The 15,793-nt window shown below is 41.4% G+C and overlaps 1 protein-coding gene across 1 annotated transcript in view; it reads left to right on the top strand.

Moving 5' to 3' along the window:
• usp54b (ubiquitin specific peptidase 54b) overlaps positions 1-3,357 on the top strand; it is a gene marked incomplete at its 3' end in the record, with an annotated part of 41,559 nt that extends 38,202 nt beyond the window's left edge. The window contains exons 18-20 of the mRNA XM_084567292.1: positions 432-559; positions 638-769; positions 3,271-3,357. Coding sequence (XP_084423418.1) covers positions 432-559; positions 638-769; positions 3,271-3,357 — 347 coding nt within the window. The remainder of the gene's footprint in view (positions 1-431; positions 560-637; positions 770-3,270) is intronic.
• Positions 3,358-15,793: the final 12,436 nt, after the last annotated feature.

Here is a 15,793-nt window from a genome sequence, read left to right as displayed (position 1 = left end):
ACTGTACAGTGTTTGGTTAGCATTTAATTAAGGACACAGCTCACAGAGTACTTTTGCAGACAGGTCATTGCAGCAGATGTCACTTTTTTTTTGCTGAGCACCCCTTTCCCTGAACTCACAGAACTTTATGTTGAATTTTAGTCGCAAGTCCTAAAGATAAATCACAGATAATTTGTTGCACAAGACACACAGACTTTGTAATTTGCTGAAACAGTGCTGCCGTAAAAAATGGCATCTTGTGTTTTAACACAGTAAAGTGTGATAAATTGCGTCAGTGATGGACTGGAACTGAATTTGTACCAAGTGTATAAATGATGCTGTCAAATCACGTTGAACAAGATGTTTTATCTTTAATTCTACTTAATAGTGCACAATGAATGGATTGACATGTTTCGTAGTTGTTCATATTTTGACCATGCGTGTGTTTTCAGGCTGCAGCCCGTCAGAGAGGCTCATATCCAGGGTGGGAGGGCAGGCTCGCTCCAAGACCCCCAACGCAGACATGGAGAGGAGTGTATACGGGGCGGACTGCACCAGCACCCCCACCTACCTCAACAAGGCAATCCATACATAGTCTCACAGCTTCACAGGACGTGTTAATTTTCCAGCGTCTGACAGACATTTTCTGCCTCTGCAGCCAATGATGTTGCGGGATCCGCGTTATGGGGCGGAGCCTGATGATGGGGAGAACCTGAGGCGAATTGGACGCAGCCTGAGCGGCACAATGGTGACCTCTCGCCGCAGCCGCCTGACTGCAACCCGCAGCTTCGTGAGTGCCACTTCCTGTGCTCTGCTGCCCCCCTGTGGCTGTGCTGTTGAACTGCATCTGCCTGATATCCCGCGGTCACATTGCTTTTCCCTGTGCTCTTCTCCCCCCTGCTGTTTGTCTCGTTTCTTCCTCTTGTCTTGCTTTTCTATCTCTGGCCTGTCCTACCTGCTCTCTGCTTCTCTTCCTCTGTCTCTCTCAAAGGTGAAGCAGGCTGATGTCAGTGCCTCTCCTTGCTTACTTCCTCTCTTCTGAGTCCCTGTTGCTATTCTACCACTATCATCTCCTCCATCCTCCTCATCACCAACACCTTCTCATCACCACCACCTCCCTCCACCGCTTCACAGGTAAACACTGCGCTGTGCTGAGTATGACGTTGCACCGTTTTCTGCATCAGCTGTGTTCTTACCGGACTTTCCGTTGTTCTACTTTGTGTGCCAGATAAATGTGTTTTTAAATCAGTCCTTTTCTCTCATATTGAACATATCAACTTCTGGGAAACAACACTTATCTGGCACAAAAGCAGACAAATCCCCAGTTTACAAATTATCCTGAGATCGCTCACAGATCTTTAATAAGTAAGGTGAAATTTCACAATACATTCCCTTCTTTGACCAAGAATGTGTATTACACATGCAGTGTTAACGATGGTTTAGAAAAAGAGTCCAGATCAGAAGAAAAAGCAGCTTATTACCAACAACTTGTCCCTGAATGACACACAGAACATTTGAACACTTTGCCTGGTTTTACTTTTCATTTTTAAGCCTCCCATTTAAAGAAATGTTGCAAACAGTCTGACAAGCAGAGGTGTTAGTTCAGGTTTTTACAGTCATTCAGCTTCCAGGAGAAAAAAATCACACCTCGCTGTCAGAGCTGAGGCTAATGCACATCGATCCAAAGTGTTTTTACAAGATGTTGTACAGTTCATGTACCAATTTTCTCTCTAGCAGAGAAACTATTAAATATCTTATTTTAGTTATAATTCTACCTCTGACTCTGACTCCTAATAGGATAACAGGTTATGTGATTGTTGGAGAGTTTGCACTTAATAAGCAAGGAAACCATGGCTACGTTTACATGGATGATATTTCTCCAAACTGAGATCCAAATTTAACTGTTTACCCTGCCCTCTGTGGAGCATCAAATTCTGCTGGAAATATAACAGAAAAACAATTTTTTGGTGACCAAGACGGATCCACATCAATTCAGTCTTCGTTAATATTTTAAAACAAGTTTTGAGCCTTTCAGTTATCAAAGTGTTCACTCCTGTTCTCTGTTATGGTCTCCAACAAAAAGATCAGTTCTGTTTTTCTTCCTGCATGTCAGCCCTGAAAACTCATCATATCCCCCGATGTTTACCCCCCTGTGAGGGAAATTCTTAAATGTCGCTTGATATTGTAATATTGTATATGAAATTAACATTGGTGGATGCGACATGGGATTGTATGTAGGGTGGAAGCTTGTGGTATGGTCAGAAGATCTACCTGATGATAAGCATGTGGTTGCAAGAAAGATTGGATATGTTGTTGTGGGCTCCATTGTGTAATATGTTGTGACTAAGGAAACTCACATGAAGGAGTTCAGCCTGAGGGGGTCTTTGAGGTATCTCCTCTATGTCCCTGTGTTCTGGTAATTTGTCACTGTATGTCACACAATGGTGGTCAAAGTGAAGGAGAAGGGGTATGTGTGTCATGAGATGTATGTTGAGATGTTAGTACAATGAGTTGTGTCCAGTCATATGTGATCTTATGATGTGACTACAGATAAGAACATTGTTTAGGAAAGTATAAAAGCTGAGGAGAGACTGCCTCTCTTCAGTCATCATCCGTCGCTGATGAGTGGCTCTTGCTTGCAAGCAATAAAGGTTTCTAGAAACTAAATATTGTGTCACAACTTGGTATTTGACCAACTCTCATCTGCACTAGACTAGCAACTGACTTGCAGTTGCCATGACACCCCCCCCAAAAAACATATATCTCATATTTAATCCAACCAGAGAGAAACGATCACATCAAGTGTTTACTCGGTTATTAGGAGCTAACATTTTCCTCTTGAGTGGCCTGTCAAAGGTTTACACCACCCCTTTACAATCAGTTGAAACTTCCTTCTTATCAGGCCACTCTGCTTTTTGAGCAAACATAAAGGCTCCAAAAAGATATAAAGGCAGACATGACCAATACATTGGTGCGTGAGGCATGGAGATAATTTAATTGCTGAATTTGTGCATGAGTAAAAGCTTGCATGAGAAGGGTTTATAGTTCATCTTATCAGCCATCAGATGGTAAGGGAAGTGCAGGGTTTGAGTCATTAAAAAGCTTCCATGAAATACTGTGTTATGCTTCTATCAGTTTGCAGGCTTTAATCCATCAGAGCAGCACACTTTCTCTGAATCTCAGTTTTAAAAACAAATCTCCGAACACGTGTGGACAGCTGAAACTGATATCTAAGGAATGAACTGGTCTCTAATAAAATCGTCTCATCCTGTCCTCTCTCTTCTTGTCCAGGAGCTGTCGGGCAGTGCAGGGAGTTTCTGGCTGTGTCTGACTGGAGTCAAGCTGCCTTCTGATCAGAGTCCCGCTCTGCTTCACTAGCGCTTCACCCTGCCCACCTCCACGTGGGGCGGCAGCGCCGGGTTCCTCGACAAACCCGGATTTGGCTCAGGAGGATCAGCTCAGCTAACATCCAGTTCCTCCTCCTTCTCCCGCAAAACGACATGCACACGCAAACACATGCACGCACACATGCACATCTGCACTGACGTAGCGCCTCCCTCAGCGCCTGCAGCACCCTGCTTAGCCCTTCCTTGCCTTCCTCCCTCTTTCCTCCCCCTCGACCTACTATTCTGTCTATGCAGTCACTCTGACCCCCAACTACAACCTCAACCTTTCCCCCCTACTTCCCGGGACTGTAGTTTCACGTCTCCCCCTGGGTTTTTGTCAGAAAGGTGGAGCATGCCGCTTTAGTTGGTGTCGCCGGCTTGCTCTCGCTCACCGGCCGGGTCTGACTGGGACCGGAGCTCTCAGCAGACTCGTCCTCCACCCCACAGGACCTTCAGCTCAGGGGGAGACTCTAACCAAGTAGCCACGCCTCTTCCTCTTTCTTCACGGGCATTTCCTGGTGGACGCACACGTAGCTGAACTGTTTCAGATGGACAGCCATATTTTTTCTCTTCCTGTTTTTGGTTGTGTTTTTCTTCCTGTGTGTGCGCACAGTAAATCCGCCGAGACTGAACTCTCTAATTACTTAAAGTCATGTACAGAAAAACTCATGTATGAAACCTGTATGTTAATTAATAAGACCTTATGGAATGTTGATAATGATAATTAACGAATATTGATAAACTAAACGTGGTACTTCCTCATGTCTGCATTTCAAATAGGAGTGGAGTGCACTTCACAAGTGTCTAGCTGGAGTTACCGCCCCTCTCCCCCCAAACCGCTCGCCGACCTAATGACAGCTCTCCCGTTTCTACCGGGAGATTAAACAAGAAAAGCTTTTTTTCTCTGCGTCTTTCCTCGTTCTTTTCTTTCTATCCTCCTTTCTTGCGCTCTTTGATTCCCGCTTGCTTTCTTCGTTCTAAACAGGAGGCAGTGGCGGCAGAAAACAGGCCAGCAGCGGAGGGAAGTCGAGACGGAACGAGAGAATGTAGGCTAGGAAACCCTTCTCTAAGTCTTTATCAGTGAAAGCAGATGACTCAAGTGCACTTTGCAAGGTTACTCGGCGGAAGTGCACTTTCCGAAGGCTATTTGACTGAGATGAAGTGAAGTCGATGGCGTTCTGTTTTAATTTTTAAGGGCCTCAGTCGAATTTCAGTGGCACTTATGAATTCACAGGTTATTGTTTCTCCCTCCCACACTGAAACCTCTGATGTGAATAGAAAAATTGCTCATGTTCAGCCTGAGACGGTGACATGTCTAATATGAATATGCTTTATATGATATATATGTATTAGAGGTATATTTTCAGCCAGTGAGCTATCTTCTTCAGAGATGTCAACCATCCCTCAGTTGTATGAACACTTATTATGACTTAATTCACCCCCTCGTTTTACTGAGTAGCATTCTGACGTGTGTAGAGTACATTTATTATATTCTATTAAATATAAATTAACAAAGTCCTTATAAAACAACAGGCCAATGTAAAGTTCTTCAAGAATTTACTGATTGATCGTTGTAACTAAACCAAAGGTTGGCACTTAACTCAGAGAGCGTATCTAACATTTTTATTTTTCATTTAGATTCATGTTGTTGTTGTTTTTTTTTTGTTTATTTGTTTGTTTGTTTGGGTTCTGGATGTGGGAGAATGTAGCCAATTGTAGCGCATGAGTCCGCTATGCAAATCAACCTTCCCTCACAATCCTGTATCAGAGACAGTCAGGAGGCAGACACACCCACCCACCCGTGGGGGCGCTCTCATGGACTCTGGCAGAGACACGAGGAGAGGAAGAGGAGGAGGAGGAGGAGGAGATCTCATGTTTAATGCTGCTGGGGACCTCATGTTGTTCTGCATCTACTGCTATGTTTCAACCAATGGAATGCAAAAAAAACAAAAAGAGAGAGCAACGAGGTGGTGGAGAGGGAGAAAGAGAGCGAATGAATGTAGACCACTGGATGAAAGTGTGTGTTTGCGAATGACTCGACGGTGAGAAACAGAGAAGGGTGGAGGTTTAAAAAAAAGATGGCTGATTGTGGGTGTGTGCAGACTGTGTGTGTCAGTTCTGGGGTGGTGTTGCTCGGGGACAGAGGGAACCTGTATTTTTGCAATAAAGTTATTACCAATGCACTCCCACAGGGGGCGTAACCACCGTAACATGTCTGCGTCATCATTTGTGGAAGGATCAGGAGGAAAGAGGTTTCCAGGAGAAGGGGTTAAACACAAACATGCAGTCTGCTCTTAAAATATTTTTAAACTAAGCCCATTGTAAATTGTATAAGTTATTTAGAAAATGCAGACAAATAGAATATATAGAGTTAATCGTGCAAACATAAGTGAAGATTAGTGGAAATGGTGTCTTTCAGACATCTCAGACTCAACTTGTCAAGGTCGACTTTACATTGTCGGTTCAACAATCATCAGAATTTGTTGCAGTTTACCTCTTTTCTTAAATACACCAAGACAGACATAACATTATGACCACCTTCCTAATATCGTGTAGGTCTCCCTGGTGCCTCCAAAACAGTTGTGTGTGTTGGCAACACACACCAATAATAATAATAACAACACGGACGGCTTCAAGAAGACAGGTGAGGAGCCCGGTGTGTAGTGATGGAGAAACCGAAACTTTCTGAACCACTGAATCAATCTGAATCAATTGTGTTGAAACGGTTCAGTGAAGCATTTGATACAATTAAATGTGGCGAGATCTGCTGGATAAAATTATACATAGCATTCACATGAAACAGGGCAAAGGGTCGTAAAACAGAAAGGCACTGTTGTGTTTGTTTAACAATAAAGGATCTTTTCTTTCATAGAAGAAAGAAAGCTCAGAGAAGGTTTTTATACAGACTAATGCAACCAACCAATTCGGCAGTCCAGAAGTTCCCACAGGTTGTCAGGTTATAGTTAATCTTGGTCTGTCTTTTTAATACATATACATGCTAGTTGCCATAGGCTCACCATGTCCAGTTACTCCAGGAGCAGCAGGAGCAGCTGGATTGGATGTAGTCTCGGGGTGTCTTGAGCGCAGGTGCCTCACCATTGAAGATGTGTTGTTATTAAAGGCCAGCTCTTGAGCACAGATCAGACACTTGACCTTTGTTGGGGTAATAATAGATAGATAGATAGATAGGTTTTATTTGTCACATGCACAGTTATACATAGTACAATGCACAGTGAAATGTACTGTTGTACCTGCAGCCAGTAGTAAGAAAATATATAAGTACTACAGTAAACAGTAGTTACTACAGTAAACAGTAGTTGCACACAAGGTAAGCGATATAAGTGTAATGTACACCGATAGAGAAATAGAATATAAAAAAAAATAAAAAAAAATAAAAAAAATGAGAATAAAAATAAAAATATCGACTGAATAAAAATATAGACTGGTAAACTTGGGAGGTGGGGGGGTAGTTGTATATGTACATAATTTACAGTATTAAATATTAAATATTTAGCAGCTACATGAATAAAGTGCAGTGATATTTTAAGTCCAGTTAAGGCTCAGAGTTGAGCAGGCGGATGGCATGGGGATAAAAACTCTTCTTCAGCCTCTCAGTCTTTGTCCTCAGGCAACGGAAACGCCGGCCTGATGGCAGTAGAGAGAAGAGAGAGTGTCCGGGGTGACTGGGCTGTTTCAGGATCTTTGTGGCCCTTAACCTGCAACGTTTGGTGTAAATGTCCTGCAGGTTGGGGAGGGGGGTTCTGATGGTCCGCTCCGCTGAACGGACCACCCTCTTGAGGGCCAGGAAGTCCTGCCTGGTACAATTTCCCATCCAGGTGGTGATGCTCCCACACAAGATGCTCTCGATGGTGCAGGTGTAAAAGTTTCTGAGCACCTTGAGAGGGAGCTTAAAGTCTCTGAGACGTCTGAGGAGGTAGAGACGCTGTCTGGCCTTCTTCACGATGGTGTTCAGATGGTGAGTCCATGACAGGTCCTGTGAGATGGTCACTCCCAGGTATCTGAAAGTGTCCACTCTTTCCACCTCAGAGCCACAGATAATGAGTGGATGGAAGACCCTCTGCTGTTTCCTGCTGAAGTCCACAATCAGTTCCTTTGTTTTGCTGACGTTCAGCAGGAGGTGGTTCTCCCGGCACCAGTCCTCCAGGTGGGACACCTCCCTCCTGTAGGCTTTCTCGTCGTCGTGGGAGATTAGTCCTACAACAGCGGTGTCGTCAGCAAACTTGATGATGATGTTGGAGTCTGAAGTGGCCTCGCAGTCGTGTGTGTACAGCGAGTACAGCAGAGGGCTAATGTCAAAGTGCTCCCACACATAGGATCTGGCTCTTTTAGGTGGCCTTGCCTCCGTTCTCCCTATCTCTCCTTTCCTCACTGTCAAACACTCAGTCTATCACACAAACACTTAGTGCTCTCACACTTGCTTTACACTCACACTTTCACAACTAATGTTTCTCTGTAGGCCCTATGTATGTATGTATGTATGTATGTATGTATGTATGTATGTATACGGGTATGTAAATCAATGTATAGTGTGTGAATGCCTATGTGCCAATGTGAGTATGCAAATTAATCTAATGTTATACTAATCTTACCTTAAACTTCACTCTCCTTCGTTCTATGAAACTACGTAACGTATGTAAAACCCTCCTCCTCTCAAAAACGCACAACCATCTGAGGGACTGTGCCCACTTCTAAGCATTTTGAGTTTGACAGTCCCGACCTGGAGTGACACGTGTGACGTAATGAAGGTGAGCAGTCGCGTGACCTTTCGACTTATAAAGTGAATTAATCGAAACCTCTCGTCGCAGTATTTTTGCTTTGAAAGCTCGATAGTGTGTCGAGCGTCTGCTTCGAGCATATAACATCTCTACCGGTGTGCAGTTGCAGGAGCAAACTAGCAGCGGTTCATCAAGTGTGGGAAAATTCTTCACCGAAGAAGAAGAAGCCCGTACAACCGTGACATACAGAATATGTAAGTCTGCCTTGAAATACATCTAAAGCACGGACGTGCACAGGTACGGGCTATTGTTGCTCGGGCAACAGCGTTTGCCCTTAGTAGCTGAGAGGGCTTTTTTTTTTTTTTTTTTTTTTTTTTTTTTGCTGTTGTGTCTGCATAAAGTGCACAGTGTTAAAAATCAAAATAAATCGCCATATAATTCAAACTTTTTTTTTTTTTTTCCTGTAACCAAAAAGTTAGTTTATTGTAAAAAAGTTCGTCACGTGACTTTCTGAACACTGCAGGTGGGTGTACGAGAGCGAAAGTTTGTCAGTCAGGTGAGTTTTAGAAGTTATGGAGATTACTAATGCTCTGTGGATAATACAAAAAAGTCTCCACCTGGCCTCGAGTAATGTGCAGTTCTTAACGTTTGTCTCACGTCACGCAACATTGCCTTTTATTAACGTTAACATATCGAGCAACCGGGAAACACGGTAATGGTTTTTCACTTGGTCACGTCCCAATCCCATGACAGAATAAAACAATAAATCTGCTCCATTGGATGCGATGTGACTCCAGTGTTGGGGAGTCGTGAACTACATGTAGGCGAGTTCAACTACTAGCTTAAATACATTTTGCAGTTGTTTCAAAACGAGACAACTGGCCCCTTTATTTATTTAAAATTTTAGATATTTTTATATTATTTATGTATGAACTGGAAGAAATTGCACTTATTTTTTAATTGCAATGAACGGGCCATTTCTTTTGCTATAATTTTATATCATATGTTCATTGTCAATTTTTCAGTTGTTTGAACATTTTATTCTAAGTGGCTTTAGTTAACCAAACTAGATTTATCCCTAGAGTAGCTTTGCTGTAGTTTAACTTCTTCCAGTAATAAAGTAATGGTAGTTTGGAAAGCTATTCTTTCAAAGTAGCTTCACCAACACTGTTTTTATAAATTTTTTAATCATGCATTACATATTGCTTAAAGTCAATATGCTACGTGAATTGGTTAATGTAGGCATACTAAACACATACTTTATATATACATATATATATATATATATATATATATATATATATATATAGACTCACTAATGTTAATTTTGTGTGCTTAAGTACGCCTTCACAACAGAGACGGATTAAGAAGAAAGACCTCAAGAAGGCAGCTAAGAGAAATACATCATTGCAGAGCTGTGATAATGATAAGACACCATCCTACATAATTTATTTATTGTAAAATAGGCCTATCTTATCAGAAGCATTTTCTGTAAGTTACAAACATTGCACTATACAGTATACAGTATGTGCTATTCATAGTATTGTGAATGTATAAATATGTTCTGTAGGGGGCTAACCCTGAAAGCACCTGTCCATGAGAGCATTTGAGAGCCTAGTGATCAAGTAAAATAGCTGTAGTGAAATATGGGATGGTAAGGCCAGATAACAGGTTCACAAAGGCTTTATAATATATTGTGATTGTTCTTTATACAAGTAGGCAACATACTTTTATATTTTTTTTTAAATAAATAAGTAGATATTCTGCAATTCCTGGGCTTCACCAAAATCAATGAATTTAATCCACATTATATGGAAATTCAACTGACGGCAACAGAGTTTTCAGTTGTCAGTGCATTTTTTATCAGTGAAAAGTACAGTATACTATATAAGTTACTTAATTCAGATTCTAATCATTCTATTTAAGATGAGGCCCAACCACAAGGCTCCAGACCTGAGAGTGAGGGAGAACGTGCGGAGCATCACGCAACACATCAGACAGGTAACCTACATAATCGAGGTGATGAGCTGAGTGTTAGAGAGTTACTATAAAAGGGCCATATCAAGAGCGTGATGAGGAGAAACATAGATCTTACACTGATCACAACAACAATAATACTTTTTTATTTGAACACTTACACTCACAATTGTTTTGTATAGGTGAGCCAAATGTTAATGCCCAGAACAGTACACAGTCCTGTGATGAGATGTCTTTTTTAGTTTATTTTTTTTTGGGGGGGGTGCCCTTTTTCCAGGTTAGAGCAATAGCCCCTCCAAATGTCTGTGCACGTCCCTGAGTGTTGTGCACTGCCAGTCAAAAATCAGCACATTAACTTTGCTCTGGGTAGCGGTGGCAGGTGCTGTGATTGTGATGAGCTTTTCTTGTTTCTGATGAGGTCCAAAAGTTGTACTGTTAGTGGGGCTGCATCTCAGTCCCTTTAGCTGCTGTCCTCTGCATGGCTATGGGGTGCTTTCTCTGAATATAAATAAAATAAATAAATTTGAATAGAGTGGGGGAAAAAAAAGAATCCTAATCATTTGGTTAGGTACATTTTAATGGGTGAGAAATACAATAATATTACCTAATAAGCTCAGTGCTGATGAACATAATATCTTCAGCAGCCATACCATATTATGGTAAGAACCAACCTAGTGGTGCCAATACATTTATGGACTAAATGGTAGCCTGCTGGCATGTACAAACACCCAGCAATAATGAAATGATTTTTAAAAAATCATTTTTAAAAAGCACATAAAATTAGTTTATTAAAACAGAGCAACTTTCTGCTCTGCATGTCCAAACTACTGCCTGTGAGCTGCTAACATTTAACCCTTGTAAAAATACACAAATTAAAATAGGCCTCCCTGCATGTGAGCACTCTCAGCTGGCGGAGCTGGATTAATGGTTGCCAGGGTTGGCTGCACTGTGATGATGCGACCTTCTTGACCAGGTTTGCAGGTAAAATGTTCTCTCCAGGTCATTCTTCTCATCCTCTGCAATTGTCATTCGGTTGTGTGTGGAAAGTCCTCTTGCGTATTGACTTGCAGTGTAACTGGGCACATAATGCCACCTGCATCCGCACAGTGTAACCTGTGTGTAGTGCCGTAAAGTAATCCCTAAGTAATCCATTTTTTTGAGAAAGTAACTGTATTCAGAATACCGCAAATTAAACTAGAACTAACGGAATACAGTTACTCTTATTTTGTATTTTAAATATGTAACGCTGTTACATGTAATCCGTTACTCCCTAACCCTGCTCATAATTACTGTCAGGCTGCAGTGTCCACATCTACCACTAGATGTAAGCAGTGACACACTTGACACGGCCACATGCCTCCAAACTGTATAATCTACAGAAGTATTGACATGTTGTCATTACTCATAAACGCCCCCACGAATACAAACTCCATCTCAGCGCTAACCCAGACAGTCTTTTGTTGTCAAAGTTTGCCTTCTAAGTTGAGCAGACAATTAAAAGTTTGACGGTATTTGTTGAGGAAAAGAGGAATAAGAAGATGAAGGAGTCCCTGCAGAGCTGAGAAAAGGTGATGAATCAATAGCCATTACTTTTCACACACACCTCTCTCTGGGACGTGGGGAGTACATTTAATGGCTCTTTTATGCGTGCGCTTTTATGTTTTTCTGATATCCCAGCAGTGTGAATTTGCGGATGTTGTTGCTAAGTGCTGTCATTTTTACAGGTGGTTCTCTCACGTCATCTCTTCAAGTACTACGATATGTGTGTGTGTGTGTGCGGAAACTGACGTGGCTGCAGTGAAATGACACTTGAAATGCAAAGATTACAGGTGTCTTGCAAGCTATGGTTCACGGCATCACTTGAGCAGATTGCCGGAAGACTGATGTGAGCTTAAAGCTGAGCTGAGGGCGCAGTTTAGTTCATTTGAGATTCCATAATGACAAACATACACCGATCAGCCACAACATTATGACAGGAGAAGTAAATAACACTGACCATCTTATGACAATTTAATGTTCTGCTGGGAAACTTTTGGACCTGGCATTCATGTGGACGTTACTTAGACATGTAGCACCCTCCTAGACCAGACCAGGCACCCAAACCCCAGAGCAATGACACTCCTTGATGGGAGCAGCCATCCCCAGCAGAATAATTAATGAGACGTTGCTAAGAGAAGTGGATATCTTTCTTAAAAACGTCACCGCCACAGCACAGCGTCGTGTAGTACAGCAAATCGTATAAGGAGGAGAAAAACAAGAGTCTCCTTTTATTCTTTGCGTATGTGATTAGTTCCATGCATGTTGGGAGACTGACACATTATTTGTTCTTTTAGCTGTTCAAAAGATTCATAATCCGAATTATAGAACATTATCTGTAAAACCTGATGGAGGAAGTGTTATCCACAAGCATTCATGGCTTCTAACAGCACTGGGCGACTAGCGCTTATTGATAATCTGACTGAAGAGAGAAGCAGCTATATGAGTTCTGAAGCGTATAGGCGCATATACAGTCTGCTCAGATTTAGCCAAATCAAACAAAGATGATTGGATGTTGCCTCACAGAACAGATGGACAATGACCCAAATGACCCTGTGAAATCAACCCAGGAGTTGTTGAAGGTAAAGAAGTGGAAGATTCTGTTATGGTCGAGTCAGTCACCTGAATTCAACCCGATGGAAAACTAAAGGCAGAAAGATCCACGAACAAACAAGAACTGAAGACGCCTCCAGTAAAAGTCTGGCAATGCATCACAAAAGAAGGAGACTCATTCTTTGGTGATGCCTATTACATTCAGACCTCAGGGAGTCATCGTCTGCAGAGTCAGGGACTATGTCAGTCATCAGTGACCTTCTAGACATTAGTATTTAAATGAACATTTTATTTATGTAGATTTGTCACATCTGCACATCTGAAGATATAGGGACTGTGTAACTCCTGTGCTTTTCCTCAGTATAAAATGTGAATACTATCAAATTAAAGCAGAGTCTACACTTCAAATGCACATTTATTAGCTAACTGCATCTCCAGTATGTTTGGGTAAGCAGCAAACATATCTAGACATAGCCATGTGTGAAGAGACTCTGATCGCACGGCATACATTTTAGCGCACTGATATTGTCAATGATCACACTTGAGGAGATAGTTTCCATCCCTAAATATATAAAAGTACACATAATAATAAAAAAAAGTGAGACTGGAGTCACAGGTAGAGGTAAATACATTTTGCACGGAAGCTGGCAACATTCGACAATAACATCATTCATGATGCAGTGTACAAAGAATGTCTTAAGGATTTGGTTTCCTGGAACATAACACTGGATGAAACAAAAGAAAAACAAAAAAAGTTTGATGAGAACAATGTGAATTTGTCTCGAACCATCTCAAAGTCTAAATTCAGCCATAAAACGAGGCCGCTGTCAGCTTCCAACTGTGGATGCAATTACATTTTATTAGCCCATCTTGTAATCATAAACGCTCTCATCTGTGTGTTTTTCATTGCCGTATGTATTGGCAAATGAAACCAGTTTTAGGCAAACGATGCAAAAACTCGGTTCTTAGATGAATTTGAATCTGGGGAAACGTAATTTGGATTGGACCATGTTTCAATCGATGCTGATAAAAAGTACGTCTGCATGCAATTCCATAGTTAAAAACCAATCAGGGCAAGAAATTAAGTGACGTATGCTTTTCTGCAAATGCCTAAGTCACTGTTTACTGTCCTTTAAAAGTTATTTTAATATATTTTCCAACAGATGCCATAGTGCTCAGATGACGAGTATTATTACGTTGCTGTTATTCCTCTGTCCATCACCACATAAAGCAAACAAAACAACTTGATTGGCCCAGCAGACCTTCACAGAACGTAATTAATTTTGAACAGAGCGTCTACAGACCAAAATCCCCCCGCTAATATCTAATGTTTGATGAGTGGGGGACCGTCGGGCTCGCTTCCTGACTTCAGAAACCGGCTAGATAGAGGGAAATTAAACAGCCTTTCTATCAAATTGTAACAATCTGATCAAAAGCAACCCAGACAAGGTGAAGGTAATCAAGAACACCTCAACTCCTGAATGCCAAGCAATTTGAAAGGCCACTTTGTTCTCTACTCAGCACACAGCTCGGCTGCAGGAAGGTGCAATGTGGCGCTGTGAGAATGAGCATAGGCTGTGGCACCTGCACTGAAACACTATCATGTTGGCATCCATGTGAAGTTGTCAGCAGATTCATTTAGGCACAGTGTGAAGTAAAAGCCGGAGCGGCGGGTGAAACATAACAATGCAGAGCACAAACTGAGAAAAAGAAACCTTTCATCAGTTTTTCAAAAGGTTTTATCATCAACTCTTTAATCAAAATGTGTGTGTGGGTGATTAGAAATGTTTTATTCACAGCAGACATGCCATAGGCCATACACGTGGTATTAATAACGACTCAGTTCTATTAAACGTCTCAGTGCGCCATGAAAGTGAACCAGCACGCATGAAATCTGGACTGACGAAACAGGTTGTGATTATAACAATTATGCCATAATCTGGATTTTTCAGTGAAGGAAGAGGTGATAGATGTCATTTTAATTTAATGCAATTTAACTGAGCTGGGAAATCCATATCACACACTTCTTATTTTACATTAAAAAACGTGGACATCACTTCTGAAATCACCAGTTTTAGACTCTGTCTCATCTCAACTTTGGCATGCTTATCATTTATCTGCTACAGCTGTACTTGTCGGCTTCAGCTACTTCCTAATTCTCAGCTGTCCTTCATCATCTTCAGGAGTGGCTTGTCAGCCTCAGCGTCAGCCATTCATCATTTTCAGTTCATTTTCTGAAAACTTTAAGCATGTTTAACAACTATATGATAACAGTTAAATTTAGGTTGTGGTTGTAAGTTAAAAACCACAATCCAGTCCTGATTATTTAATATTCCAATCTGATTTTACATAGACCAAATTTACTTTCCTGGATTCATAAAGACTGTTATTATGTTACACGTCTTCTCCTACCTAGATCCTGTGTGCACCATGTGACTGTATTTAAATAGCGCTGTCAAGGCTAATTTAGTGTACAGAGGGTAGCTCGTATAGTGAATCCAGAAGCTCCAACATACGGTGAAAACCTGTGTTCCCTACTACAGAAATGAACTGGTCACCAGACACCATCGGATCCTTTAAAACGATTTCCCCTTTGCTTGTCCCCGGCTATTCTGACATCTTGGGGCACAACAGCTGTTGAACATTTTTGGATCTAACTGATACAAGGACAAGTTACTTACAGTGGTATGAAAAAGTTTGGGCACCCCTGATCATTTTCAGGATTTTCCTTTATAAATCATTGGTTGTTCGGATCAGCAATTTCAGTTAAATATATCATATAGCAGACAAACACGGTGATATTTGAGAAGTGAAATGAAGTTTATAGGCTTAACAGAAAGTGTGCAATAATTACTTAAACAAAAGTAGGCAGTTGCATAAATTTGGGCACCCTTGTTGTTTTATTGATTTGAGTACCTTTAGCACTAATTATTGGAACACAAAGTTTGTTTGGTAAGCTCACTGACCCTTGACCTACATACACAGGTGAAGCCAATCGTGAGAAAGGGTATTTCAGGTGGCCAGTAGCAAGTTGTTCTCCCTTTTGCATCTTCTCTGAGGAGTGGCACCATGGGAGCCTCAAAACAACTCTCAAATGACCTGAAAACAAAGATTGTCCAACATCAT

The sequence above is a fragment of the Chelon labrosus genome (assembly GCF_963514085.1).
Source record: "Chelon labrosus genome assembly, chromosome: 19".
In the NCBI taxonomy this organism is placed as follows: domain Eukaryota; kingdom Metazoa; phylum Chordata; class Actinopteri; order Mugiliformes; family Mugilidae; genus Chelon; species Chelon labrosus.
The sequence above is the reverse complement of the archived record's forward strand: the minus strand, read 5'-3'. Positions and strand labels throughout refer to the sequence as shown.